Below are 26,658 nucleotides of genomic sequence, written 5' to 3'. Positions count from 1 at the left end.
TTATGGAATCAAGTGATGAGGTGGCCAGTACCTGAAGTTACGAACACAATCCTATAACCCTACCTGCATGCTTGCCTAATACCCTAAGCCAAAGACTCAGTTTAGCATTTATCCAGCAGCACAGGCCCTGGATTTTTGAAGATGGCCTCAGGAACCAGCACAGGGCCTGGTGTGGTGTAGTTAGCCTCGGCCAGCAGCACTGGCCCTGGTGTGTTGTAGGTGGTCTAAGCAGGAGAACAAGACATTGGTGAAAACAGCCAAAAGCAATGTCGTTAATGTGCCCTCATTAATGGGCAGCTGCTTTGGGTCTTTTAATACACCCCTTCTCTGGATCAAAAGCAGTTCAATGACATGAAAATGAAAGGCTTACAGCACCAGGTATTCCCAGGCAGTCTCCCATCCAAGTACTAACCAAGCCCAGCCCTGCTTAGCTTCCGAGATCAGACGAGGTCAGGCGTGCTCAGGGTGGTATGGCCATAAGCTGCTGCCCACAGCACAATGTGTCAATTTATGGAATCAAGTGATGAGGTGGCCAGTACCTGAAGTTACGAACACAATCCTATAACCCTACCTGCATGCTTGCCTAATACCCTAACCCAAAGACTCAGTTTAGCATTTATCCAGCAGCAAGGGCCCTGGATTTTTGAAGATGGCCTCAGGAACCAGCACAGGGCCTGGTGTGGTGTAGCTAGCCTCGGCCAGCAGCACTGGCCCTGGTGTGTTGTAGGTGGCCTCAGCCAGCAGAACAAGACATTGGTGAAAACAGCCAAAAGCAATGTCGTTAATGTGCCCTCATTAGTGGGCAGCTGCTTTGGGTCTTTTAATACACCCCTTCTCTGGATCAAAAGCAGTTCAATGACATGAAAATGAAAGGCTTACAGCACCAGGTATTCCCCCATCCAAGTACTAACCAAGCCCAGCCCTGCTTAGCTTCCGAGATCTGACGAGGTCAGGCGTGCTCAGGGTGGTATGGCCGTAAGCTGCTGCCCACAGCACAATGTGTCAATTTATGGAATCAAGTGATGAGGTGGCCAGTACCTGAAGTTACGAACACAATCCTATAACCCTACCTGCATGCTTGCCTAATACCCTAACCCAAAGACTCAGTTTAGCATTTATCCAGCAGCACAGGCCCTGGATTTTTGAAGATGGCCTCAGGAACCAGCACAGGGCCTGGTGTGGTGTAGTTAGCCTCGGCCAGCAGCACTGGCCCTGGTGTGTTGTAGGTGGCCTCAGCCAGCAGAACAAGACATTGGTGAAAACAGCCAAAAGCAATGTCGTTAATGTGCCCTCATTAATGGGCAGGTGCTTTGGGTCTTTTAATACACCCCTTCTCTGGATCAAAAGCAGTTCAATGACATGAAAATGAAAGGCTTACAGCACCAGGTATTCCCAGGCATTCGCCCATTCAAGTACTAACCAAGCCCAGCCCTGCTTAGCTTCCGAGATCAAACGAGGTCACGCGTGCTCAGTGTGGTATGGCCGTAAGCTGCTGCCCACAGCACAATGTGTCAATTTATGGAATCAAGTGATGAGGTGGCCAGTACCTGAAGTTACGAACACAATCCTATAACCCTACCTGCATGCTTGCCTAATACCCTAACCCAAAGACTCAGTTTAGCATTTATCCAGCAGCAAGGGCCCTGGATTTTTGAAGATGACCTCAGGAACCAGCACAGGGCCTGGTGTGGTGTAGCTAGCCTCGGCCAGCAGCACTGGCCCTGTTGTGTTGTAGGTGGCCTCAGCCAGCAGAACAAGACATTGGTGAAAACAGCCAAAAGCAATGCCGTTAATGTGCCCTCATTAATGGGCAGCTGCTTTGGGTCTTTTAATACACCCCTTCTCTGGATCAAAAGCAGTTCAATGACATGAAAATGAAAGGCTTACAGCACCAGGTATTCCCAGGCAGTCTCCCATCCAAGTACTAACCAAGCACAGCCCTGCTTAGCTTCCGAGATCAGACAAGGTCAGGCGTGCTCAGGGTGGTATGGCCGTAAGCTGCTGCCCACAGCACAATGTGTCAATTTATGGAATCAAGTGATGAGGTGGCCAGTACCTGAAGTTACGAACACAATCCTATAACCCTACCTGCATGCTTGCCTAATACCCTAACCCAAAGACTCAGTTTAGCATTTATCCAGCAGCACAGGCCCTGGATTTTTGAAGATGGCCTCAGGAACCAGCACATGGCCTTGTGTGGTGTAGTTAGACTCGGCCAGCAACACTAGCCCTGGTGTGTTGTAGGTGGCCTCAGCCAGAAGAACAAGACATTGGTGAAAACAGCCAAAAGCAATGTTGTTAATGTGCCCTCATTAATGGGCATCTGCTTTGGGTCTTTTAATACACCCCTTCTCTGGATCAAAAGCAGTTCAATGACATGAAAATGAAAGCCTTACAGCACCAGGTATTCCCAGGCAGTCTCCCATCCAAGTACTAACCAAGCACAGCCCTGCTTAGCTTCCGAGATCAGACGAGGTCAGGGGTGCTCAGGGTGGTATGGCCGTAAGCTGCTGCCCACAGCACAATGTGTCAATTTATGGAATCAAGTGATGAGGTGGCCAGTACCTGAAGTTACGAACACAATCCTATAACCCTACCTTCATGCTTGCCTAATACCCTAACCCAAAGACTCAGTTTAGCATTCATCCAGCAGCAAGGGCCCTGGATTTTTGAAGATGGCCTCAGGAACCAGCACAGGGCCTGGTGTGGTGTAGTGAGCCTCGGCAAGCAGCACTGGCCCTGGTGTGTTGTAGGTGGACTCAGCCAGCAGAAAAAGACATTGGTGAAAACAGCCAAAAGCAATGTCGTTAATGTGCCCTCATTAATGGGCAGCTGCTTTGGGTCTTTTAATACACCCCTTCTCTGGATCAAAAGCAGTTCAATGACATTAAAATGAGAGGTTTATAGCACCAGGTATTCCCAGGCAGTCTCCCATCCAAGTACTAACCAAGCCCAGCCCTGCTTAGCTTCCGAGATCAGATGAGGTCTGGCGTGCTCAGGGTGGTATGGCCATAAGCTGCTGCTCACAGCACAATGTGTCAATTTATGGAATCAAGTGATGAGGTGGCCAGTACCTGAAGTTACGAACACAATCCTATAACCCTACCTGCATGCTTGCCTAATACCCTAAGCCAAAGACTCAGTTTAGCATTTATCCAGCAGCACAGGCCCTGGATTTTTGAAGATGGCCTCAGGAACCAGCACAGGACCTAGTGTGGTGTAGTTAGCCTCGGCCAGCAGCACTGGCCCTGGTGTGTTGTAGGTGGCCTCAGCCAGCAGAACAAGACATTGGTGAAAACAGCCAAAAGCAATGTCGTTAATGTGCCCTCATTAATGGGCAGCTGCTTTGGGTCTTTTAATACACCCCTTCTCTGGATCAAAAGCAGTTCAATGACATGAAAATGAAAGGCTTACAGCACCAGGTATTCCCAGGCAGTCTCCCATCCAAGTACTAACCAAGCCCAGCCCTGCTTAGCTTCCGAGATCAGGCATGCTCAGGGTGGTATGGCCGTAAGCTGCTGCCCACAGCACAATGTGTCAATTTATGGAATCAAGTGATGAGGTGGCCAGTACCTGAAGTTACGAACACAATCCTTAACCCTACCTGCATGCTTGCCTAATACCCTAAGCCAAAGACTCAGTTTAGCATTTATCCAGCAGCACAGGCCCTGGATTTTTGAAGATGGCCTCAGGAACCAGCACAGGGCCTGGTGTGGTGTAGTTAGCCTCGGCCAGCAGCACTGGCCCTGGTGTGTTGTAGGTGGCCTCAGCCAGCAGAACAAGACATTGGTGAAAACAGCCAAAAGCAATGTTGTTAATGTGCCCTCATTAATGGGCAGCTGCTTTGGGTCTTTTAATACACCCCTTCTCTGGATCAAAAGCAGTTCAATGACATGAAAATGAAAGGCTTACAGCACCAGGTATTCCCAGGCAGTCTCCCATCCAAGTACTAACCAAGCCCAGCCCTGCTTAGTTTCTGAGATCAGACGAGGTCAGGCGTGCTCAGGGTGGTATGGCCGTAAGCTGCTGCCCACAGCACAATGTGTCAATTTATGGAATCAAGTGATGAGGTGGCCAGTACCTGAAGTTACGAACACAATCCTATAACCCTACCTGCATGCTTGCCTAATACCCTAATCCAAAGACTCAGTTTAGCATTTATCCAGCAGCACAGGCCCTGGATTTTTGAAGATGGCCTAAGGAACCACCACAGGGCCTGGTGTGGTGTAGTTAGCCTCGGCCAGCAGCACTGGCCCTGGTGTGTTGTAGGTGGTCTAAGCAGGAGAACAAGACATTGGTGAAAACAGCCAAAAGCAATGTCGTTAATGTGCCCTCATTAATGGGCAGCTGCTTTGGGTCTTTTAATACACCCCTTCTCTGGATCAAAAGCAGTTCAATGACATGAAAATGAAAGGCTTACAGCACCAGGTATTCCCAGGCAGTCTCCCATCCAAGTACTAACCAAGCCCAGCCCTGCTTAGCTTCCGAGATCAGACGAGGTCAGGCGTGCTCAGGGTGGTATGGCCATAAGCTGCTGCCCACAGCACAATGTGTCAATTTATGGAATCAAGTGATGAGGTGGCCAGTACCTGAAGTTACGAACACAATCCTATAACCCTACCTGCATGCTTGCCTAATACCCTAACCCAAAGACTCAGTTTAGCATTTATCCAGCAGCAAGGGCCCTGGATTTTTGAAGATGGCCTCAGGAACCAGCACAGGGCCTGGTGTGGTGTAGCTAGCCTCGGCCAGCAGCACTGGCCCTGGTGTGTTGTAGGTGGCCTCAGCCAGCAGAACAAGACATTGGTGAAAACAGCCAAAAGCAATGTCGTTAATGTGCCCTCATTAGTGGGCAGCTGCTTTGGGTCTTTTAATACACCCCTTCTCTGGATCAAAAGCAGTTCAATGACATGAAAATGAAAGGCTTACAGCACCAGGTATTCCCCCATCCAAGTACTAACCAAGCCCAGCCCTGCTTAGCTTCCGAGATCAGACGAGGTCAGGCGTGCTCAGGGTGGTATGGCCGTAAGCTGCTGCCCACAGCACAATGTGTCAATTTATGGAATCAAGTGATGAGGTGGCCAGTACCTGAAGTTACGAACACAATCCTATAACCCTACCTGCATGCTTGCCTAATACCCTAACCCAAAGACTCAGTTTAGCATTTATCCAGCAGCACAGGCCCTGGATTTCTGAAGATTGCCTAAGGAACCAGCACAGGGCCTGGTGTGGTGTAGTTAGTCTCGGCCAGCAGCACTGGCCCTGGTGTGTTGTAGGTGGCCTGAGCCAGCAGAACAAGACATTGGTGAAAACAGCCAAAAGCAATGTCGTTAATGTGCCCTCATTAATGGGCATCTGCTTTGGGTCTTTTAATACACCCCTTCTCTGGATCAAAAGCAGTTCAATGACATGAAAATGAAAGGCTTACAGCACCAGGTATTCCCAGGCAGTCTCCCATCCAAGTACTAACCAAGCCCAGCCCTGCTTAGCTTCCGAGATCAGACGAGGTCAGGCGTGCTCAGGGTGGTATGGCCGTAAGGTGCTGCCCACAGCACAATGTGTCAATTTATGGAATCAAGTGATGAGGTGGCCAGTACCTGAAGTTACGAACACAATCCTATAACCCTACCTGCATGCTTGCCTAATACCCTAACCCAAAGACTCAGTTTAGCATTTATCCAGCAGCAAGGGCCCTGGATTTTTGAAGATGACCTCAGGAACCAGCACAGGGCCTGGTGTGGTGTAGCTAGCCTCGGCCAGCAGCACTGGCCCTGTTGTGTTGTAGGTGGCCTCAGCCAGCAGAACAAGACATTGGTGAAAACAGCCAAAAGCAATGTCGTTAATGTGCCCTCATTAATGGGCATCTGCTTTGGGTCTTTTAATACACCCCTTCTCTGGATCAAAAGCAGTTCAATGACATGAAAATGAAAGGCTTACAGCACCAGGTATTCCCAGGCAGTCTCCCATCCAAGTACTAACCAAGCCCAGCCCTGCTTAGCTTCCGAGATCAGACGAGGTCAGGCGTGCTCAGGGTGGTATGGCCGTAAGCTGCTGCCCACAGCACAATGTGTCAATTTATGGAATCAAGTGATGAGGCGGCCAGTACCTGAAGTTACGAACACAATCCTATAACCCTACCTGCATGCTTGCCTAATACCCTAACCCAAAGACTCAGTTTAGCATTTATCCAGCAGCACAGGACCTGGAATTTGAAGATGGCCTCAGGAACCAGCACAGGGCCTGGTGTGGTGTAGTTAGCCTCGGCCAGCAGCACTGGCCCTGGTGTGTTGTAGGTGGCCTCAGCCAGCAGAACAAGACATTGGTGAAAACAGCCAAAAGCAATGCCGTTAATGTGCCCTCATTAATGGGCAGCTGCTTTGGGTCTTTTAATACACCCCTTCTCTGGATCAAAAGCAGTTCAATGACATGAAAATGAAAGGCTTACAGCACCAGGTATTCCCAGGCAGTCTCCCATCCAAGTACTAACCAAGCACAGCCCTGCTTAGCTTCCGACATCAGACAAGGTCAGGCGTGCTCAGGGTGGTATGGCCGTAAGCTGCTGCCCACAGCACAATGTGTCAATTTATGGAATCAAGTGATGAGGTGGCCAGTACCTGAAGTTACGAACACAATCCTATAACCCTACCTGCATGCTTGCCTAATACCCTAACCCAAAGACTCAGTTTAGCATTTATCCAGCAGCACAGGCCCTGGATTTTTGAAGATGGCCTCAGGAACCAGCACATGGCCTTGTGTGGTGTAGTTAGCCTCGGCCAGCAACACTAGCCCTGGTGTGTTGTAGGTGGCCTCAGCCAGAAGAACAAGACATTGGTGAAAACAGCCAAAAGCAATGTTGTTAATGTGCCCTCATTAATGGGCATCTGCTTTGGGTCTTTTAATACACCCCTTCTCTGGATCAAAAGCAGTTCAATGACATGAAAATGAAAGCCTTACAGCACCAGGTATTCCCAGGCAGTCTCCCATCCAAGTACTAACCAAACACAGCCCTGCTTAGCTTCCGAGATCAGACGAGGTCAGGCGTGCTCAGGGTGGTATGGCCGTAAGCTGCTGCCCACAGCACAATGTGTCAATTTATGGAATCAAGTGATGAGGTGGCCAGTACCTGAAGTTACGAACACAATCCTATAACCCTACCTTCATGCTTGCCTAATACCCTAACCCAAAGACTCTGTTTAGCATTCATCCAGCAGCAAGGGCCCTGGATTTTTGAAGATGGCCTCAGGAACCAGCACAGGGCCTGGTGTGGTGTAGTGAGCCTCGGCAAGCAGCACTGGCCCTGGTGTGTTGTAGGTGGCCTCAGCCAGCAGAAAAAGACATTGGTGAAAACAGCCAAAAGCAATGTCGTTAATGTGCCCTCATTAATGGGCAGCTGCTTTGGGTCTTTTAATACACCCCTTCTCTGGATCAAAAGCAGTTCAATGACATTAAAATGAGAGGTTTATAGCACCAGGTATTCCCAGGCAGTCTCCCATCCAAGTACTAACCAAGCCCAGCCCTGCTTAGCTTCCGAGATCAGATGAGGTCTGGCGTGCTCAGGGTGGTATGGCCATAAGCTGCTGCTCACAGCACAATGTGTCAATTTATGGAATCAAGTGATGAGGTGGCCAGTACCTGAAGTTACGAACACAATCCTATAACCCTACCTGCATGCTTGCCTAATACCCTAAGCCAAAGACTCAGTTTAGCATTTATCGAGCAGCACAGGCCCTGGATTTTTGAAGATGGCCTCAGGAACCAGCACAGGACCTGGTGTGGTGTAGTTAGCCTCGGCCAGCAGCACTGGCCCTGGTGTGTTGTAGGTGGCCTCAGCCAGCAGAACAAGACATTGGTGAAAACAGCCAAAAGCAATGTCGTTAATGTGCCCTCATTAATGGGCAGCTGCTTTGGGTCTTTTAATACACCCCTTCTCTGGATCAAAAGCAGTTCAATGACATGAAAATGAAAGGCTTACAGCACCAGGTATTCCCAGGCAGTCTCCCATCCAAGTACTAACCAAGCCCAGCCCTGCTTAGCTTCCGAGATCAGGCATGCTCAGGGTGGTATGGCCGTAAGCTGCTGCCCACAGCACAATGTGTCAATTTATGGAATCAAGTGATGAGGTGGCCAGTACCTGAAGTTACGAACACAATCCTTAACCCTACCTGCATGCTTGCCTAATACCCTAAGCCAAAGACTCAGTTTAGCATTTATCCAGCAGCACAGGCCCTGGATTTTTGAAGATGGCCTCAGGAACCAGCACAGGGCCTGGTGTGGTGTAGTTAGCCTCGGCCAGCAGCACTGGCCCTGGTGTGTTGTAGGTGGCCTCAGCCAGCAGAACAAGACATTGGTGAAAACAGTCAAAACCAATGTCGTTAATGTGCCCTCATTAATGGGCAGCTGCTTTGGGTCTTTTAATACACCCCTTCTCTGGATCAAAAGCAGTTCAATGACATGAAAATTAAAGGCTTACAGCACCAGGTATTCCCAGGCAGTCTCCCATCCAAGTACTAACCAAGCCCAGCCCTGCTTAGCTTCCGAGATCAGACGAGGTCAGGCGTGCTCAGGGTGGTATGGCCGTAAGCTGCTGCCCACAGCACAATGTGTCAATTTATGGAATCAAGTGATGAGGTGGCCAGTACCTGAAGTTACGAACACAATCCTATAACCCTACCTGCATGCTTGCCTAATACCCTAAGCCAAAGACTCAGTTTAGCATTTATCCAGCAGCACAGGCCCTGGATTTTTGAAGATGGCCTCAGGAACCAGCACAGGGCCTGGTGTGGTGTAGTTAGCCTCGGCCAGCAGCACTGGCCCTGGTGTGTTGTAGGTGGCCTCAGCCAGCAGAACAAGACATTGGTGAAAACAGCCAAAAGCAATGTTTTTAATGTGCCCTCATTAATGGGCAGCTGCTTTGGGTCTTTTAATACACCCCTTCTCTGGATCAATAGCAGTTCAATGACATGAAAATGAAAGGCTTACAGCACCAGGTATTCCCAGGCAGTCTCCCATCCAAGTACTAACCAAGCCCAGCCCTGCTTAGCTTCCGAGATCAGACGAGGTCAGGCGTGCTCAGGGTGGTATGGCCGTAAGCTGCTGCCCACAGCACAATGTGTCAATTTATGGAATCAAGTGATGAGGTGGCCAGTACCTGAAGTTACGAACACAATCCTATAACCCTACCTGCATGCTTGCCTAATACCCTAACCCAAAGACTCAGTTTAGCATTTATCCAGCAGCACAGGCCCTGGATTTTTGAAGATGGCCTCAGGAACCAGCACAGGGCCTGGTGTGGTGTAGTTAGCCTCGGCCAGCAGCACTGGCCCTGGTGTGTTGTAGGTGGCCTCAGCCAGCAGAACAAGACATTGGTGAAAACAGCCAAAAGCAATGTCGTTAATGTGCCCTCATTAATGGGCAGCTGCTTTGGGTCTTTTAATACACCCCTTCTCTGGATCAAAAGCAGTTCAATGACATGAAAATGAAGGGCTTACAGCACCAGGTATTCCCAGGCAGTCTCCCATCCAAGTACTAACCAAGCCCAGCCCTGCTTAGCTTCCGAGATCAGACGAGGTCAGGCGTGCTCAGGGTGGTATGGCCGTAAGTTGCTGCCCACAGCACAATGTGTCAATTTATGGAATCAAGTGATGAGGTGGCCAGTACCTGAAGTTACGAACACAATCCTATAACCCTACCTGCATGCTTGCCTAATACCCTAACCCAAAGACTCAGTTTAGCATTTATCCAGCAGCACAGGCCCTGGATTTTTGAAGATGGCCTCAGGAACCAGCACAGGGCCTGGTGTGGTGTAGTTAGCCTCGGCCAGCAGCACTGGCCCTGGTGTGTTGTAGGTGGCCTCAGCCAGCAGAACAAGACATTGGTGAAAACAGCCAAAAGCAATGTTGTTAATGTGCCCTCATTAATGGGCATCTGCTTTGGGTCTTTTAATACACCCCTTCTCTGGATCAAAACCAGTTCAATGACATGAAAATGAAAGGCTTACAGCACCAGGTATTCCCAGGCAGTCTCCCATCCAAGTACTAACCAAGCGCAGCCCTGCTTAGCTTCCGAGACCAGACGAGGTCAGGCGTGCTCAGGGTGGTATGGCCGTAAGCTGATGCCCACAGCACAGTGTGTCAATTTATGGAATCAAGTGATGAGGTGGCCAGTACCTGAAGTTACGAACACAATCCTATAACCCTACCTGCATTCTTGCCTAATACCCTAACCCAAAAACTCAGTTTAGCATTTATGCAGCAGCACAGGACCTGGAATTTGAAGATGGCCTCAGGAACCAGCACAGGGCCTGGTGTGGTGTAGTTAGCCTCGGCCAGCAGCACTGGCCCTGGTGTTTAATAGGTGGCCTCAGGCAGCAGAACAAGACATTGGTGAAAACAGCCAAAAGCAATGTTGTTAATGTGCCCTCATTAATGGGCAGCTTCTTTGGGTCTTTTAATACACCCCTTCTCTGGATCAAAAGCAGTTCAATGACATGAAAATGAAAGGCTTACAGCACCAGGTATTCCCAGGCAGTCTCCCATCCAAGTACTAACCAAGCCCAGCCCTGCTTAGCTTCCGAGATCAGACGAAGTCAGGTGTGCTCAGGGTGGTATGGCCGTAAGCTGCTGCCCACAGCACAATGTGTCAATTTATGGAATCAAGTGATGAGGTGGCCAGTACCTGAAGTTACGAACACAATCCTATAACCCTACCTGCATGCTTGCCTAATACCCTAAGCCAAAGACTCAGTTTAGCATTTATCCAGCAGCACAGGCCCTGGATTTTTGAAGATGGCCTCAGGAACCACCACAGGGCCTGGTGTGGTGTAGTTAGCCTCGGCCAGCAGCACTGGCCCTGGTGTGTTGTAGGTGGCCTCAGCCAGCAGAACAAGACATTGGTGAAAACAGCCAAAAGCAATGTCGTTAATGTGCCCTCATTAATGGGCAGCTGCTTTGGGTCTTTTAATAAACCCCTTCTCTGGATCAAAAGTAGTTCAATGACATGAAAATGAAAGGCTTACAGCACCAGGTATTCCCAGGCAGTCTCCCATCCAAGTACTAACCAAGCCCAGCCCTACTTGGCTTCCGAGATCAGACGAGGTCAGGGGTGCTCAGGGTGGTATGGCCGTAAGCTGCTGCCCACAGCACAATGTGTCAATTTATGGAATCAAGTGATGAGGTGGCCAGTACCTGAAGTTACGAACACAATCCTATAACCCTACCTGCATGCTTGCCTAATACCCTAACCCAAAGACTCAGTTTAGCATTTATCCAGCAGCACGGGCCCTGGATTTTTGAAGATGGCCTCAGGAACCAGAACAGGGCCTGGTGTGGTGTAGTTAGCCTCGGCCAGCAGCACTGGCCCTGGTGTGTTGTAGGTGGCCTCAGCCAGCAGAACAAGACATTGGTGAAAACAGCCAAAAGCAATGTTGTTAATGTGCCCTCATTAATGGGCATCTGCTTTGGGTCTTTTAATACACCCCTTCTCTGGATCAAAAGCAGTTCAATGACATGAAAATGAAAGGCTTACAGCATCAGGTCTTCCCAGTTAGTCTCCCATCCAAGTACTAACCAAGCCCAGCCCTGCTTAGCTTTCGAGATCAGACGAGGTCAGGCGTGCTCAGGGTGGTATGGCAGTAAGCTGCTGCCCACAGCACAATGTGTCAATTTATGGAATTAAGTGATGAGGTGGCCAGTACCTGAAGTTACGAACACAATCCTATAACCCTACCTGCATGCTTGCCTAATACCCTATCCCAAAGACTCAGTTTAGCATTTATCCAGCAGCACGGGCCCTGGATTTTTGAAGATGGCCTCAGAAACCAGCACAGGGCCTGGTGTGGTGTAGTTAGCCTCGGCCAGCAGCACTGGCCCTGGTGTGTTGTAGGTGGCCTCAGCCAGCAGAACAAGACATTGGTGAAAACAGCCCAAAGCAATGTTGTTAATGTGCCCTCATTAATGGGCAGCTGCTTTGGGTCTTTTAATAAACCCCTTCTCTGGATCAAAAGTAGTTCAATGACATGAAAATGATAGGCTTACAGCACCAGGTATTCCAAGGCAGTTTCCCATCCAAGTACTAACCAAGCCCAGCCCTGCTTAGCTTCCGAGATCAGGCGTGCTCAGGGTGGTATGGCCGTAAGCTGCTGCCCACAGCACAATGTGTCAATTTATGGAATCAAGCGATGAGGTGGCCAGTACCTGAAGTTACGAACACAATCCTATAACCCTACCTGCATGCTTGCCTAATACCCTAACCCAAAGACTCAGTTTAGCATTTATCCAGCAGCACAGGCCCTGGATTTTTGAAGATGGCCTCAGGAACCAGCACAGGGCATGGTGTGGTGTAGTTAGCCTCGGCCAGCAGCACTGGCCCTGGTGCGTTGTAGGTGGCCTGAGCCAGCAGAACAAGACATTGGTGGAAACAGCCAAAAGCAATGTTGTTAATGTGCCCTCATTAATGGGCAGCTGCTTTGGGTCTTTTAATACACCCCTTCTCTGGATCAAAAGCAGTTCAATGACATGAAAATGAAAGGCTTACAGCACCAGGTATTCCCAGGTAGTGTCCCATCCAAGTACTAACCAAGCCCAGCCCTGCTTAGCTTCCGAGATCAGACGAGGTCAGGCGTGCTCAGGGTGGTATGGCCGTAAGCTGCTGCCCACAGCACAACGTGTCAATTTATGGAATCAAGTGATGAGGTGGCCAGTACCTGAAGTTACGAACACAATCCTATAACCCTACCTGCATGCTTGCCTAATACCCTAAGCCAAAGACTCAGTTTAGCATTTATCCAGCAGCACAGGCCCTGGATTTTTGACGATGGCCTCAGGAACCAGCACAGGGCCTGGTGTGGTGTAGTTAGCCTCGGCCAGCAGCACTGGCCCTGCTTTTTTGTAGGTGGCTTCAGCCAGCAGAAGAAGATATTGGTGAAAACAGCCAAAAGCAATGTCGTTAATGTGCCCTCATTAATGGGCAGCTGCTTTGGGTCTTTTTATACACCCCTTCTATGGATCAAAAGCAGTTCAATGACATGAAAATGAAAGGCTTACACCACCAGGTATTCCCAGGCAGTCTCCCATCCAAGTACTAACCAAGCCCAGCCCTGCTTAGCTTCCGAGATCAGACGAGGTCAGGCGTGCTCAGGGTGGTATGGCCGTAAGATGCTGCCCACAGCACAATGTGTCAATTTATGGAATCAAGTGATGAGGTGGCCAGTACCTGAAGTTATGAACACAATCCTATAACCCTACCTGCATGCTTGCCTAATACCCTAAGCCAAAGACTCAGTTTAGCATTTATCCAGCAGCACAGGCCCTGGATTTTTGAAGATGGCCTCAGGAACCAGCACAGGGCCTGGTGTGGTGTAGTTAGACTCGGCCAGCAGCACTGGCCCTGGTGTGTTGTATGTGGCCTCAGCCAGCAGAACAAGACATTGGTGAAAACAGCCAAAAGCAATGTCGTTAATGTGCCCTCATTAATGGGCAGGTGGTTTGGGTCTTTTAATACACCCCTTCTCTGGATCAAAAGTAGTTCAATGACATGAAAGGTTTACAGCACCAGATATTCCCAGGCAGTCTCCCATCCAAGTACTAACCAATCCCAGCCCTGCTTAACTTCCGAGATCAGACGAGGTCAGGCGTGCTCAGGGTGGTATGGCCGTAAGCTGATGCCCACAGCACAATGTGTCAATTTATGGAATCAAGTGATGAGGTGGCCAGTACCTGAAGTTACCAACACAATCCTATAACCTTACCTGCATTCTTGCCTCATACCCTAACCCAAAGACTCAGTTTAGCATTTATCCAGCAGCACGGGCCCTGGATTTTTGAAGATGGCCTCAGGAACCAGCACAGGGCCTGGTGTGGTGTAGTTAGCCTCGGCCAGCAGCACTGGCCCTGGTGTGTTGTAGATGGCCTCAGCCAGCAGAACAAGACATTGGTGAAAACAGCCAAAAGCAATGTCGTTAATGTGCCCTCATTAATGGGCAGCTGCTTTGGGTCTTTTAATACACCCCTTCTTTGGATCAAAAGCAGTTCAATGACATGAAAATGAAAGGCTTACAGCACCAGGTATTCCCAGGCAGTCTCCCATCCAAGTACTAACCAAGCCCAGCCCTGCTTAGCTTCCGAGATCAGACGAGGTCAGGCGTGCTCAGGGTGGTATGGCCGTAAGCTGCTGCCCACAGCACAATGTGTCAATTTATGGAATCAAGTGATGAGGTGGCCAGTACCTGAAGTTACGAACACAATCCTATAACCCTACCTGCATGCTTGCCTAATACCCTAAGCCAAAGACTCAGTTTGGCATTCATCCAGCAGCACAGGCCCTGGATTTTTGAAGATGGCCTCAGGAACCACCACAGGGCCTGGTGTGGTGTAGTTAGCCTCGGCCAGCAGCACTGGCCCTGGTGTGTTGTAGGTGGCCTCAGCCAGCAGTACAAGACATTGGTGAAAACAGCCAAAAGCAATGTCGTTAATGTGCCCTCATTAATGGGCAGCTGCTTTGGGTCTTTTAATACACCCCTTCTCTGGATCAAAAGCAGTTCAATGACATGAAAGGTTTACACCACCAGATATTCCCAGGCAGTCTCCCATCCAAGTACTAACCAAGCCCAGCCCTGCTTAACTTCCGAGATCAGACGAGGTCAGGCGTGCTCAGGGTGGTATGGCCGTAAGCGGCTACCCACAGCACAATGTGTCAATTTATGGAATCAAGTGATGAGGTGGCCAGTACCTGAAGTTACGAACACAATCCTATAACCCTACCTGCAGGCTTGCCTAATACCCTAAGCCAAAGACTCAGTTTAGCATTTATCCAGCAGCACAGGTCCTGGATTTTTGAAGATGGCCTCAGGAACCAGCACAGGGCCTGGTGTGGTGTAGTTAGCCTCGGCCAGCAGCACTGGCCCTGGTGTGTTGTAGGTGGCCTCAGGCAGCAGAACAAGACATTGGTGAAAACAGCCAAAAGCAATGTTGTTAATGTGCCCTCATTAATGGGCAGCTGCTTTGGGTCTTTTAATACACCCCTTCTCTGGATCAAAAGCAGTTCAATGACATGACAATGAAAGGCTTACAGCACCAGGTATTCCCAGGCAGTCTCCCATCCAAGTACTAACCAAGCCCAGCCCTGCTTAACTTCGGAGATCAGACGAGGTCAGGCGTGCTCAGGGTGGTTTGGCCGTAAGCTGCTGCCCACAGCACAATGTGTCAATTTATGGAATCAAGTGATGAGGTGGCCAGTACCTGAAGTTACGAACACAATCCTATAACCCTACCTGCATGCTTGCCTAATACCCTAACCCAAAGACTCAGTTTAGCATTTATCCAGCAGCACAGGCCCTGGATTTTTGAAGATGGCCTCAGGAACCAGCACAGGGCCTGGTGTGGTGTAGTTAGACTCGGCCAGCAGCACTGGCCCTGGTGTGTTGTAGGTGGCCTCAGCCAGCAGAACAAGACATTGGTGAAAACAGCCAAAAGCAATGTCGTTAATGTGCCCTCATTAATGGGCAGCTGCTTTGGGTCTTTTAATACACCCCTTCTCTGGATCAAAAGCAGTTCAATGACATGAAAATGAAAGGCTTACAGCACCAGGTATTCCCAGGCAGTCTCCCATCAAAGTACTAACCAAGCTCAGCCCTGCTTAGCTTCCGAGATCAGACGAGGTCAGGCGTGCTCAGGGTGGTATGGCCGTAAGCTGCTGCCCACAGCACAATGTGTCAATTTATGGAATCAAGTGATGAGGTGGCCAGTACCTGAAGTTACGAACACAATCCTATAACCCTACCTGCATGCTTGCCTCATACCCTAACCCAAAGACTCAGTTTAGCATTTATCCAGCAGCACAGGCCCTGGATTTTTGAAGATGGCCTCAGGAACCAGCACAGGGCCTGGTGTGGTGTAGTTAGCCTCGGCCAGCAGCACTGGCCCTGGTGTGTTGTAGGTGGCCTCAGCCAGCAGAACAAGACATTGGTGAAAACAGCCAAAAGCAATGTCGTTAATGTGCCCTCATTAATGGGCAGCTGCTTTGGGTCTTTTAATACACCCCTTCTCTGGATCAAAAGCTGTTCAATGACATGAAAATGAAAGGCTTACAGCACCAGGTATTCCCAGGCAGTCTCCCATCCAAGTACTAACCAAGCCCAGCCCTGCTTAGCTTCCGAGATCAGACGAGGTCAGGCGTGCTCAGGGTGGTATGGCCGTAAGATGCTGCCCACAGCACAATGTGTCAATTTATGGAATCAAGTGATGAGGTGGCCAGTACCTGAAGTTACGAACACAATCCTATAACCCTACCTGCATGCTTGCCTAATACCCTAACCCAAAGACTCAGTTTAGCATTTATCCAGCAGCACAGGCCCTGGATTTTTGAAGATGGCCTCAGGAACCAGCACAGGGCCTGGTGTGGTGTAGTTAGCCTCGGCCAGCAGCACTGGCCCTGGTGTGTTGTAGGTGGCCTCAGCCAGCAGAACAAGACATTGGTGAAAACAGCCAAAAGCAATGTCGTTAATGTGCCCTCATTAATGGGCAGCTGCTTTGGGTCTTTTAATACACCCCTTCTCTGGATCAAAAGCTGTTCAATGACATGAAAATGAAAGGCTTACAGCACCAGGTATTCCCAGGCAGTCTCCCATCCAAGTACTAACCAAGCCCAGCCCTGCTTAGCTTCCGAGATCAGACGAGGTCAGGCGTGCTCAGGGTGGTATGGCCGTAAGATGCTGCCCACAGCACAATGTGTCAATTTATGGAATCAAGTGATGAGGTGGCCAGTACCTGAAGTTACGAACACAATCCTATAACCCTACCTGCATGCTTGCCTAATACCCTAAGCCAAAGACTCAGTTTAGCATTTATCCAGCAGCACAGGCCCTGGATTTTTGAAGATGGCCTCAGGAACCAGCACAGGGCCTGGTGTGGTGTAGTTAGCCTCGGCCAGCAGCACTGGCCCTGGTGTGTTGTAGGTGGCCTCAGCCAGCAGAACAAGACATTGGTGAAAACAGCCAAAAGCAATGTCGTTAATGTGCCCTCATTAATGGGCAGCTGCTTTGGGTCTTTTAATACACCCCTTCTCTGGATCAAAAGCAGTTCAATGACATGAAAATGAAAGGCTTACAGCACCAGGTATTCCCAAGCAGTCTCCCATCCAAGTACTAACCAAGCCCAGCCCTGCTTAGCTTCCGAGATCAGACGAGGTCAGGCGTGCTCAGGGTGGTATGGCCGTAAGGTGCTGCCCACAGCACAATGTGTCAATTTAACCTTCCTCTCGTGTTAGGGTCGTCACCGACCCATTTTAAATTTCAAATGCATAAAACAAATCACAAACATTTGTTTATTGTATCAAGGCTTTTTGACTTTGTCAGGAACCTCTATTTCTACAAAATAAAACAAAAAAAATTATTTTCACTAAATTATAAAATGCCCTAGTTGAAATTATGACATTTGTGTTGTTAGGGTCGGTTTCGACCCAGGTATAATATTATGAGTATAAAGCAATAATTAAAGCCAAAACTGAAATCATAAGTGTACTGTCAGCTAAAACATTGACAGCAAGCTCCTCTCCTAATCATATGAGCTTTAGGGGATTCTTATTTTGTGTGTTTTTTGCAGTATACCTGCACAAAAACAAAACAAAATAAAGACGGGACATGTCAAGAATTCACTCATTTGAGTGGCCATTTGACTTCCAGAGTGCACATTTACAATTTGCAGCATACAAAAATGAGAAGAAGATTCACAGTGAGCCAAGTTCTGCATCATATTTTTGGTGAAAATAAAGGAGAGGACACAGAGCAGCATAGCGATTCAGATGGGCAGGTTTCTAGGAGGAAGACAATGTGGACTATCATGCAGAAGACACAGACACATCTGATCATTTTCTGGGCAACGATGTCACTTCACACATTTGATATCATTTTGATTCAGGAGTCCTCAGATTTGAGACCAGACCAAGGTCTGACAAGCTTGCTCCCATCAGGGATGTCTGGGAGAGATGGGTGCAGCTTCTTTCCCTGATGTTCATCAGCCAGAGGTGACAGTGGATGAACGTCTTGTCCACTTTTCGAGGAAAATGCCCCTACCGGCAATACATACCCAGTAAGCCAGGGAAATACGGCAGAAAAATCTGGGAAGCCTGTGATGCAAAAACCAACTATGCCTGGAATGTACAGATTTTCACAGTCAAAGCTGCGAGTGGCACCCCTGAGAAAAAACAATGAAAATGTGTGGTCTTCGATATGACCACTGGACTGCAGGATCACAATATCAGCTGTAATATTTTATTTTTTACCAGATATGACCTCGGACAAGAACTTCACAAAGGAAACTTCACAAAGATGTAGCTGTATCATTGGGAAGTGATAAAAAGCCCACAATTACCCACGATTATAACCAAAAGAAAGGAGGAGTGGACTTTTTCTTTTTTTTCAGTTTATATTAAAGGTCCACTGCTAAAAAACAACATTTTTTTTTGTCTTTTCTTGATGTAAATATCTATGGGTCGAAATTGACCCGTAACACCATAGATGTCATTTTAGTAATTAATCTTAAAATGAAAAAAATCTATAAAACAGATTTATTTAAGAGATGTGTCCTATACCCCTCAGTAATAGTCAGGTAACACAAAAACCTTTTATTTATTAATATTATTCTCTTGAGGTAATTTTTTTTAATCGAAATCGAGGGGTATAGTGACAAAAAAAAGACCCACAGGCCCACACCAAAAGTATTAAAACCAAAATTTTCATGGATAAGGAAGCCTAACAATATAACCAAGAGATGAGAAACAAATTGGATGATCACTTATTGTTTTTAGTGTATTTTATAACTGATTTAATTCACGGGTCAAAACCGACACGTTAACATAAGAGATGATAACAGAAAGCTAACACAAGAGGAGGGTTAAGGAATCAAGTGATGAGGTGGCCATTACCTGAAGTTACGAACACAATCCTATAACCCTACCTGCATGCTTGCCTAATACCCTAAGCCAAAGACTCAGTTTAGCATTCATCCAGCAGCACAGGCCCTGGATTTTTGAAGATGGCATCAGGAACCAGCACAGGGCCTGGTGTGGTGTAGTTAGCCTCAGCCAGCAGCACTGGCCCTGGTGTGTTGTAGGTGGCCTCAGCCAGCAGAACAAGACATTGGTGAAAACAGCCAAAAGCAATGTGGTTAATGTGCCCTCATTAATGGGCAGCTGCTTTGGGTCTTTTAATACACCCCTTCTCTGGATCAAAAGCAGTTCAATGACATGAAAATGAAAGGCTTACAGCACCAGGTATTCCCAGGCAGTCTCCCATTCAAGTACTAACCAAGCCCAGCCCTGCTTAGCTTCCGAGATCAGACGAGGTCAGGCGTGCTCAGGGTGGTATGGCCGCAAGTTGTTGCCCACAGCACAATGTGTCAATTTATGGAATCAAGTGATGAGGTGGCCAGTACCTGAAGTTACGAACACAATCCTATAACCCTACCTGCATGCTTGCCTAATACCCTAACCCAAAGACTCAGTTTAGCATTTATCCAGCAGCACAGGCCCTGGATTTTTGAAGATGGCCTCAGGAACCAGCACAGGGCCTGGTGTGGTGTAGTTAGCCCCTAACAGTGATTTTCATATTAATGAAGACGGGAAATGGGACGGGAAAGACGGGAAATGATGAAAATAGAATAAAGTTTTGTTTTTTCTCTAAAGTGTGTTTATCAAATTTAAATAATTGAACGTGTGAGTTACAGTGTAAACTAGAAAAATTTGCATTTCCTGCGAAAATGCTGTGTGGATGCTTTAAAGCTGAAGCTTTCTGCTGAAAACTGCTTAAAAAGCTGAAAATAGCTGAAGAAGCTGAAGTCAGTATCTGAAAAGTTGTTGAAATTGTAATAACTTTGTAGATAAATAACAACTGAGCAAAAATATAATAACTTTGAAGAAACTTAAGAAGAAACATAAAGTGTTTGCAAAAATCCTATATGAAAAGGGGAATATAGCAGAAATGTTGTAACTCAGCAGAAACATAGTAACTTGGCAGAAATAGTACAACATGGCAAAAGTGTTGTAATACAGCAGAAATGTTAATATGTAGCACAAACCTAAAAACTTTGAAAAATGTTGTAAGAGTACAACTTAATATACAGTAGTATAATAGTAACACGTAGTAGAAATGCAAAACAGGAACTGAAATAGTATAATTCAGCAGAAAAGTAATAACTTTAGCAGAAATATTGGAAATGCAAAACGGCCAGCTTCAAAAAGCTGAAGTTCTAGCTAATGTTTCTGCTAAGGCAGAAACATTAGAAAAGTTACAAAGGAACTGCCGGCAGATACACAAAGCTAAGGCAAAAATGACATGCCTAGCAATGTTTACAAATAGGAACACACACAGACACATAACCCATGTTCAGAAAACAATGCGTACAAACATAGATGCAAGCATACACACAGACATAGAAACACATACACACAAGGGCACACAGAGACAAACAGAGCATGAAGTGTCCTGTAAGTTTCTGTGCCAGTCAATAAGTCTGAATCTGGTCAAGTTGAAATCACTAATGGATGCTGGTCACCAACGAATAAAAATTGAGTCACAAAGCACACACAAACACACACACTTCTGTAAAGTTATGAGAAATTCAAAAACTTTTTCAAAAACTGACATCGGCTTCTTCAGGGTTTTTTTTCAGCTTTATATTTTCAACTGTATCTATGAGAGTCAAAAAGCCTGGATCTGCTCAAGTTGAATCCACCAATCAGAGCCTTTCATTTTCATGTCATTGAACTGCTTTTGATCCAGAGAAGGGGTGTATTAAAAGACCCAAAGCAGCTGCCCATTAATGAGGGCAAATTAACGACATTGCTTTTGGCTGTTTTCACCAATGTCTTGTTCTGCTGGCTGAGGCCACATACAACACACCAGGGCCAGTGCTGCTGGCCGAGGCTAACTACACCACACCAGGCCCCGTGCTGGTTCGTGAGGCCAACAAAGATCTAAAAGATGGACCTTTCCTTCTTCTGTATCCGGATGGCACTGAGGTCATTACTGTCCCTGGAACACAAAGACCATTTACACTTGAGGCTTATAAGGCTGAAGTTGGCAAGCCTTATCAAAGAATCACTGTTTTCATCTGCTTGAAGAGTGACTTTGAAGATGGTAAGCTGCTAATGTTTGTTTGGATTTTGACACACATTCCCTTAGTTTCAACAACTGCTAATTTTGAAATTGTGAAATGATAACATTACGCATAAAGCACCCAAGTCAATAGCATACCTACATAAAAATGGTGAATGGCCTGTATTTGATATAGCACCTTCTAGGGTTCTACAACCCCCCCAAGACACTTCACAACAAAACCAGTCATTCACCCACACACATTCACACACTGCTGGTGATTAGCTACAATGTGGACACAACTGTCCTGGGATTCACTGACTGAAGCAAGGCTGCTGTACACAGATGCCACCTATCCCTCCCACTACCACCACCTGGCATGGAGGGTGAAGTGTCTTGCCCAAGGACACAACGACTGCGACAGACTGAGCAGGGCTCAAACCTTCAACCTTTTGATTACAGGGTGGGCTTTTAACTCCTCTGCCACCATTGCTCCCTAAATTAGCTTGTATATGTTATGTTTCTTCCTGGAAACATGAAATTCAGCCATTTTTGGATCTACTGAGTCATGAGTTTTCAATGCTAACTTTATGCCTTTCGTATTAATCTATTATTGATGATCAAATAAAGTTTCATACATTAGTATGAATTTAGTTAGCTTAGCTTGATTTGTTTTCATGTTTTGTAGTTGGAGAAAACTCAGACTTGTCTGACTCTGACCCAGAGATTGTTATTAAAAGGCCCTCTGAGTTTGATCTTGCTGATACACTGGTAAGTACAATTTAAAATTTTCTATAGAGTTTTCTTGTTGTTTAGCCACCACCATTTGCCTCAGTTCAGTAAAACAGGTAATAGTTATATGTGAAATACATTTTGTGTGTGTGTGTGCGTGCTCGCGTGTGTTTGTTTGTTTGTTTGTTTGTTTGTTTGTTTGTTTCAGCCATGGGAACTTCAACATGAAAGCAGTCCTTTACAGAAAGCGGCAGAATATGAGTAAGTGATATTTTAAGAACATGTAATCTTTTACTGTTTTTTGCCTACACTTTGTATTAATGAGATATACACTTTTGTCATTCATTCTGTATATGGTTTTTGGAACATGGACTACATAATACTTGTATTGCTTGTTTCTTAATCAAGATGCTTAAATATTTTCAAAGTGTCAATTAGTATTTTCACAGTACACAACAATAATGCTTTTCTTTGTTCTCTAAGGAAGGGTGCTGGGGATCTTGTGCTTGCTAATGAAGTACAACAGGTAAAAAACTTTTTTATTTGTAAAACAGTGCAGCAGACAATCTCCACCGCCTTTACTTTGCAATTAGATAACGATTCACTGTTTGCTTATTCATTGTTATTATACAATGCATTTCACATCCTCAATTTTCATACTATCAATAGATTATAACATCCACCCCTTAAAGGTACAATAAGTCATACTACATGAAATAATCACAAAGCAGTCTAATGTCTCAATCATGTTGGAAGGAAGGTTACATTGAAACTGTGTATGACTCGTCTTTGTCATCTAGAATCTTCTGGCGCTGATCCGTAGCCATGAAACTCATGGAACGAGAGGAGGGAGAGTCACTCGTTTGTTTATAAAGATAGACTGCAGTACACAAATTTGACCACAGGATGTTATTCTTATTTCATTCTTACTTATTGTACCTTTAGATAATCTATTGGGATAGGGAACCTAAGGTACATCCATCTACTTCCGGACCATGGGTCCCCTACTGCTAAAAAAATAGGAGTCTATGAGCCAATAAAAATTATTTTCTGATCCCGTTTGCTGTGTGCCATGGATTTAAAATATGATGTCCGTGAAGTATATAAACACATTTTGATGCCAAAAAGTGCTTAAGCGACAGGTGGCAAAGGTTATTTTAGGTTTTGTTTGAAAAGACGTGGCGAAATGTAAATGTTCGTCTCACAAAATTGACATCATCGAACCAGACACAGAGAAGAGGAAAAGCTTAGTTTTGTTTAGCGAGCTTCGAATCCTTCTTCCAGGATGATGTGGAGAAAACCACTATAAATCTGGCCATGTGATAATTAGCAGCTACGCTGGGGGAGAAAAGCTTCTGAGGCGACGTCATATTTGTGACATCTGACTTGTAGTCATTTTAATGACGAATTTTTACAAGCTAACAAACCTCAAATTACATTACAGACATAGTCGAAACACAATTATTTATTATTTAAATTGAAGTACAACATATGTGTGATTCAGAGAGTAAGGCAAAGCAGACCAGAAAATAACTTTTATAGCTCCATTCACTTCCATTCATTTTTCTTTTGTTCAGGGACCCATGAGCAGACCAGAAGGGGAGGAGACTTAGGCTCCCTATATTAAAATAATTATCAATTGGTCAAATATGAATTTTCATTCATCCTCATTTCTGTATTTCCAGGTCATAGATTTGGAAGAAGAAAACGATACAGGCACTACTGAATGCCTCACTGTCGAGAGCTCCTGTTACAGGTGCGTTGTATCTTGAGTAATTATTCCAGAGGGTTTCACAAAATATATACACACAATTATTATAAATGTATGTAGTTTGACTCTTTTACATTAGATTCTTCAGAAAAAAAAAATAGTAGAATCGTTCTATAAAACTGGAACTGCATGTTTATGCATTTGTCTTTTTGCATCTACACTTTGTGTACATGTTTTCACTCTGCAGAAACTACACACAGCTGTTTGAACCGATTGTGATTGATGATGAAGATCCTACTCCTAACGAAGCCAAAGCTGAGCCCCCAGAAGAACCTGTGTTAGTAATTTAAACATTTGAATCCAATTAACCGCCATCTTGTTCTGTACAAGACATCATGCAATCATGAGAGAAGTATATACACCTTTAAAAAATAAGTTTCCCTTTTTTTTTTTAGAGACACCAATTTGCAGGCACATGAAATTATTGCAAATTTGGCACTGGAACTTGACCACAAGAAGGTCAGCAGGTTCAATATATCAAGGTCAGCTGTATGGGATGGAGCTGTTAGAGGATTTCGACGCAGCACATACTCTGACAACTACGACATGTTCATCAAGTTTAATGATGATGCTGGCAGCTTTGAAGAAGGTTTGGATACAGGTGGCCCGAGGCGTGAATTCCTCACACTTCTTATGGGCAGTCTGAGAAATCGCCCCATCTTTGATGGACCTCCAGAGAGCCGTTATCTTGTATATAATTCAAGAGGTGGATGTTTTCTCCGTAATTATTACAATGGAAATTTTAATAAAAATTGGCTTATTTTTTTCATTAGCATATATAATAGCAATTAACCATGATAATTATGTGCCCTGTATAACAGCTGCCAGGCAAGATGAGTACTTTTTAGCAGGAAAGATGATCGCTGTATCCATTGTGCATGGGGGACCAGCACCACATTTCCTCTCCAAGAACCTGGTCAACCACATCACAGGGAATCAGAGTTTCAGCGCCACTGTAGAAGATGTGCAAGATGAGGAGATCACAAAAGTTCTACATCAGGTAGAAAATTACCTAGGCTCAGGGAATGGGTTTACTTAGAAGACACTTGGGGCCAGTTTAAAAGATTTAATCAGGATAAAAGTTATCCGGGTTGGATCATATCTTGAAAGTAGGTTCAAGGTAGATTCTGTAATCTGAAAGGACAGATTTCCACCTCCCAACAACACAAGTGAAATAACAAATTGATTATTTTTTTAATCCAATGTTTGAATGAATCATAAAAGTAGTGAAAATTATATTTTTGTTTTTCTTACAGTAAACCTTTTTTTTTTTTTTTATAGGTCCTGAAAGCTGAATCAGAGGAGTCTTTGCATAATCTTATTTTGCAAAACAGCACAATCTTCCAAACTGCTGGATGCCTCAGAAACGTCAAGCCTTGTGAGAAACAAGCATTTGTGGAGGAGTACCTCAGATGGTACATCCTTGAAAGAAACCAAAGTGTCATTCAACGGTAAACGCATTACTCCTTTTAAATTCAGGATGGCCAGTTGCTCATCACAGCAGCCACTGACATTTTCAGACCTTCAGATGTATATGAAAAAACTGATTTAGTAGCATCCGTGTGATCTGATGAACAACAAGTTAATTCCTGAGCCACTGTTGCACGCTATTAACCTTTTGACACTAGAACTCTAATTTAGTATACATTTATTGTTCACAATGACCCATAATAATCATAGTCATGCAACATGATTAATTTTTCAGTTATTTATAAAAAGAGGTGAGCCCTTGTTTGACACACTTGTTTATTCCAGTGTGAAAGCACTATTTTTTTTTAAATGCTGAAATCCCAATGAGCTCTTCTTTTTTTGCTGTCACAGTTAATTTCTGAGCACTATGGATTGTTTTTGTGTATGAGTGATTCTATGCATTTGAAATCTGTCCAAATTTATAATGAAAGATCTAGTAGGTAAAGACATTTAAACACAATTTAGAAGACTGCAATAGTTATAGCTATAAACCAATTATTAGTTATTTGTCTATCCTTTGCAGATTTAAAGATGGACTGGAAAGTCTGAATTTTTTAAGTGCACTGCAACAACATTCCAGTGTGCTGGCCCCACTCCTATGCTTCTCTGCCAAGGCCCTGACTGCTTCAGAACTGGAGAGCATGTTCAGACCAGATCTCAGCCCAGCAGGAAGCAACAAGCGGCATAAGGAAGTCCTAACACTTGGCTTTTGGGCAGATTATCTCCTTGATTGTGAAGGTTTGAATGGCCGTTTTTATTTGTTTATAGTTTTATGAAAGGAGAGGTAAGGAATTTAATTTTCTGTAATGTACTACAGTGTTTACTTTCTTCTTTCAGAGAAGGCAACAGCAGTGTGCCTGGAAGATTTGATGATGTTTGCCACAGGGCTGACGGCAGTTCCACCGGCAGGAATGACACCACCACCATGCATCCAGTTTTTAAGTGATTCGCCTTTTCCAGTTGCAAACACCTGTGCAAATACTCTGAAGCTACCCATCTGTGACTCATACAGCATCTTTAAGGCCAACATGGACTTTGGAATTCAAAATGCTCCAGGATTTGGATGTTCTTAAATCAGCAACGTCATCAAGTTACAGTTACTGAGTTACCCTGTTAGGTTCAGCTGCCGTTGGCACACTACTTAACACATTCATGTGACAAGCAACTTCCATATTGTTAAACATTTAGTTGTTTTAGTTGTTTTTTCTGAATATTGTATGTTGGAAAAGTGACAGAAATGCTGGACACTATTTGTAAATTGTTTTATTAAAGAAAATTTTAAATGTTTCCTTGTGGTTAAATGTTAATATTTAAATCCATGCCAGTTGCTGTATATTATGAACAATATTATATTCAATTTAGCAAGAGGGAAAGGAAACACTACTAACATTAAAAAATGAAGGAAAAACAGAAGGGCTGGAGCACTCAAGTAAGTCCAAAGGTTTTATTAGGTGCAAAAAAAGGAAAGAAACTAACGTTTCGACACCGTGTGTGTCTTCGTCAGAGTAACTCTGACAAATGTCATTACAAACTGAAGTTCAGTTGGTATCTAAAACCCAGCTATGTCCTTCAGGGCCAAATACAGTTCTGTGGCCGATTC

The 26,658-nt window shown here is 45.6% G+C and overlaps 1 protein-coding gene, 5 non-coding genes and 30 pseudogenes across 8 annotated transcripts; 1 reads left to right on the top strand and 35 right to left on the bottom strand.

Moving 5' to 3' along the window:
- Window positions 1-363: 363 nt before the first annotated feature.
- Window positions 364-482, bottom strand: LOC148104872 (5S ribosomal RNA; annotated as a pseudogene).
- A 390-nt stretch (window positions 483-872) lies between these two features.
- LOC148104871 (5S ribosomal RNA) lies at window positions 873-981 on the bottom strand (annotated as a pseudogene).
- A 390-nt stretch (window positions 982-1,371) lies between these two features.
- On the bottom strand, window positions 1,372-1,490 carry LOC148104870 (5S ribosomal RNA; annotated as a pseudogene).
- Window positions 1,491-1,880: 390 nt separating this feature from the next.
- LOC148104869 (5S ribosomal RNA) lies at window positions 1,881-1,999 on the bottom strand (annotated as a pseudogene).
- A 390-nt stretch (window positions 2,000-2,389) lies between these two features.
- LOC148104868 (5S ribosomal RNA) lies at window positions 2,390-2,508 on the bottom strand (annotated as a pseudogene).
- A 390-nt stretch (window positions 2,509-2,898) lies between these two features.
- Window positions 2,899-3,017, bottom strand: LOC148104867 (5S ribosomal RNA; annotated as a pseudogene).
- A 390-nt stretch (window positions 3,018-3,407) lies between these two features.
- LOC148104866 (5S ribosomal RNA) lies at window positions 3,408-3,516 on the bottom strand (annotated as a pseudogene).
- Window positions 3,517-3,905: 389 nt separating this feature from the next.
- On the bottom strand, window positions 3,906-4,024 carry LOC148104865 (5S ribosomal RNA; annotated as a pseudogene).
- Window positions 4,025-4,413: 389 nt separating this feature from the next.
- Window positions 4,414-4,532, bottom strand: LOC148104864 (5S ribosomal RNA; annotated as a pseudogene).
- Window positions 4,533-4,922: 390 nt separating this feature from the next.
- LOC148104863 (5S ribosomal RNA) lies at window positions 4,923-5,031 on the bottom strand (annotated as a pseudogene).
- Window positions 5,032-5,421: 390 nt separating this feature from the next.
- Window positions 5,422-5,540, bottom strand: LOC148104862 (5S ribosomal RNA; annotated as a pseudogene).
- Window positions 5,541-5,930: 390 nt separating this feature from the next.
- LOC148104861 (5S ribosomal RNA) lies at window positions 5,931-6,049 on the bottom strand. The gene has a single exon (XR_015718776.1). It is a non-coding gene; the product is annotated as a 5S ribosomal RNA (ribosomal RNA).
- Window positions 6,050-6,438: 389 nt separating this feature from the next.
- Window positions 6,439-6,557, bottom strand: LOC148104860 (5S ribosomal RNA; annotated as a pseudogene).
- A 390-nt stretch (window positions 6,558-6,947) lies between these two features.
- Window positions 6,948-7,066, bottom strand: LOC148104859 (5S ribosomal RNA; annotated as a pseudogene).
- A 390-nt stretch (window positions 7,067-7,456) lies between these two features.
- On the bottom strand, window positions 7,457-7,575 carry LOC148104858 (5S ribosomal RNA; annotated as a pseudogene).
- A 390-nt stretch (window positions 7,576-7,965) lies between these two features.
- Window positions 7,966-8,074, bottom strand: LOC148104857 (5S ribosomal RNA; annotated as a pseudogene).
- Window positions 8,075-8,463: 389 nt separating this feature from the next.
- On the bottom strand, window positions 8,464-8,582 carry LOC148104856 (5S ribosomal RNA). Its single transcript, XR_015718775.1, has one exon. It is a non-coding gene; the product is annotated as a 5S ribosomal RNA (ribosomal RNA).
- A 390-nt stretch (window positions 8,583-8,972) lies between these two features.
- On the bottom strand, window positions 8,973-9,091 carry LOC148104855 (5S ribosomal RNA). Its single transcript, XR_015718773.1, has one exon. It is a non-coding gene; the product is annotated as a 5S ribosomal RNA (ribosomal RNA).
- Window positions 9,092-9,481: 390 nt separating this feature from the next.
- On the bottom strand, window positions 9,482-9,600 carry LOC148104854 (5S ribosomal RNA; annotated as a pseudogene).
- Window positions 9,601-9,990: 390 nt separating this feature from the next.
- On the bottom strand, window positions 9,991-10,109 carry LOC148104853 (5S ribosomal RNA; annotated as a pseudogene).
- Window positions 10,110-10,498: 389 nt separating this feature from the next.
- Window positions 10,499-10,617, bottom strand: LOC148104852 (5S ribosomal RNA). Its single transcript, XR_015718948.1, has one exon. It is a non-coding gene; the product is annotated as a 5S ribosomal RNA (ribosomal RNA).
- Window positions 10,618-11,007: 390 nt separating this feature from the next.
- Window positions 11,008-11,126, bottom strand: LOC148104851 (5S ribosomal RNA; annotated as a pseudogene).
- Window positions 11,127-11,516: 390 nt separating this feature from the next.
- On the bottom strand, window positions 11,517-11,635 carry LOC148104850 (5S ribosomal RNA; annotated as a pseudogene).
- Window positions 11,636-12,025: 390 nt separating this feature from the next.
- On the bottom strand, window positions 12,026-12,134 carry LOC148104849 (5S ribosomal RNA; annotated as a pseudogene).
- Window positions 12,135-12,524: 390 nt separating this feature from the next.
- LOC148104848 (5S ribosomal RNA) lies at window positions 12,525-12,643 on the bottom strand (annotated as a pseudogene).
- A 390-nt stretch (window positions 12,644-13,033) lies between these two features.
- Window positions 13,034-13,152, bottom strand: LOC148104847 (5S ribosomal RNA; annotated as a pseudogene).
- Window positions 13,153-13,536: 384 nt separating this feature from the next.
- On the bottom strand, window positions 13,537-13,655 carry LOC148104846 (5S ribosomal RNA; annotated as a pseudogene).
- Window positions 13,656-14,045: 390 nt separating this feature from the next.
- On the bottom strand, window positions 14,046-14,164 carry LOC148104845 (5S ribosomal RNA). The gene has a single exon (XR_015718772.1). It is a non-coding gene; the product is annotated as a 5S ribosomal RNA (ribosomal RNA).
- A 384-nt stretch (window positions 14,165-14,548) lies between these two features.
- Window positions 14,549-14,667, bottom strand: LOC148104844 (5S ribosomal RNA; annotated as a pseudogene).
- A 390-nt stretch (window positions 14,668-15,057) lies between these two features.
- Window positions 15,058-15,176, bottom strand: LOC148104843 (5S ribosomal RNA; annotated as a pseudogene).
- Window positions 15,177-15,566: 390 nt separating this feature from the next.
- On the bottom strand, window positions 15,567-15,685 carry LOC148104842 (5S ribosomal RNA; annotated as a pseudogene).
- A 390-nt stretch (window positions 15,686-16,075) lies between these two features.
- On the bottom strand, window positions 16,076-16,194 carry LOC148104841 (5S ribosomal RNA; annotated as a pseudogene).
- Window positions 16,195-16,584: 390 nt separating this feature from the next.
- Window positions 16,585-16,703, bottom strand: LOC148104840 (5S ribosomal RNA; annotated as a pseudogene).
- A 390-nt stretch (window positions 16,704-17,093) lies between these two features.
- On the bottom strand, window positions 17,094-17,212 carry LOC148104839 (5S ribosomal RNA; annotated as a pseudogene).
- Window positions 17,213-19,248: 2,036 nt separating this feature from the next.
- LOC148104838 (5S ribosomal RNA) lies at window positions 19,249-19,367 on the bottom strand (annotated as a pseudogene).
- Window positions 19,368-21,123: 1,756 nt separating this feature from the next.
- On the top strand, window positions 21,124-26,217 carry LOC148104837 (G2/M phase-specific E3 ubiquitin-protein ligase-like). Of its 3 annotated transcripts, XM_087839424.1 has the most exons (11): window positions 21,124-21,127; window positions 21,774-21,856; window positions 22,026-22,078; window positions 22,301-22,343; window positions 23,503-23,573; window positions 23,776-23,865; window positions 23,984-24,294; window positions 24,410-24,588; window positions 24,870-25,039; window positions 25,582-25,796; window positions 25,896-26,217. In XM_087839424.1, exons 7-11 carry the CDS (start codon window positions 24,135-24,137, stop codon window positions 26,129-26,131), a joined length of 960 nt encoding a protein of 319 aa, XP_087695550.1. In that variant the 5' UTR covers window positions 21,124-21,127; window positions 21,774-21,856; window positions 22,026-22,078; window positions 22,301-22,343; window positions 23,503-23,573; window positions 23,776-23,865; window positions 23,984-24,134; the 3' UTR covers window positions 26,132-26,217. The 3 variants fall into 3 exon arrangements, with proteins under 3 accessions (XP_087695550.1, XP_087695548.1, XP_087695549.1); XM_087839422.1 differs by lacking the exons at window positions 21,124-21,127; window positions 21,774-21,856; window positions 22,026-22,078; window positions 22,301-22,343 and having other exon boundaries at window positions 23,319-23,573; XM_087839423.1 differs by lacking the exons at window positions 21,124-21,127; window positions 21,774-21,856; window positions 22,026-22,078; window positions 22,301-22,343; window positions 25,896-26,217 and having other exon boundaries at window positions 23,319-23,573; window positions 24,870-24,966; window positions 25,582-25,737.
- Window positions 26,218-26,658: the final 441 nt, after the last annotated feature.

The sequence above is a fragment of the Neolamprologus brichardi genome, chromosome 3 (assembly GCF_056152115.1).
Source record: "Neolamprologus brichardi isolate AB-2024 chromosome 3, ASM5615211v1, whole genome shotgun sequence".
NCBI classification, from domain to species: domain Eukaryota; kingdom Metazoa; phylum Chordata; class Actinopteri; order Cichliformes; family Cichlidae; genus Neolamprologus; species Neolamprologus brichardi.
The sequence above is the reverse complement of the archived record's forward strand: the minus strand, read 5'-3'. Positions and strand labels throughout refer to the sequence as shown.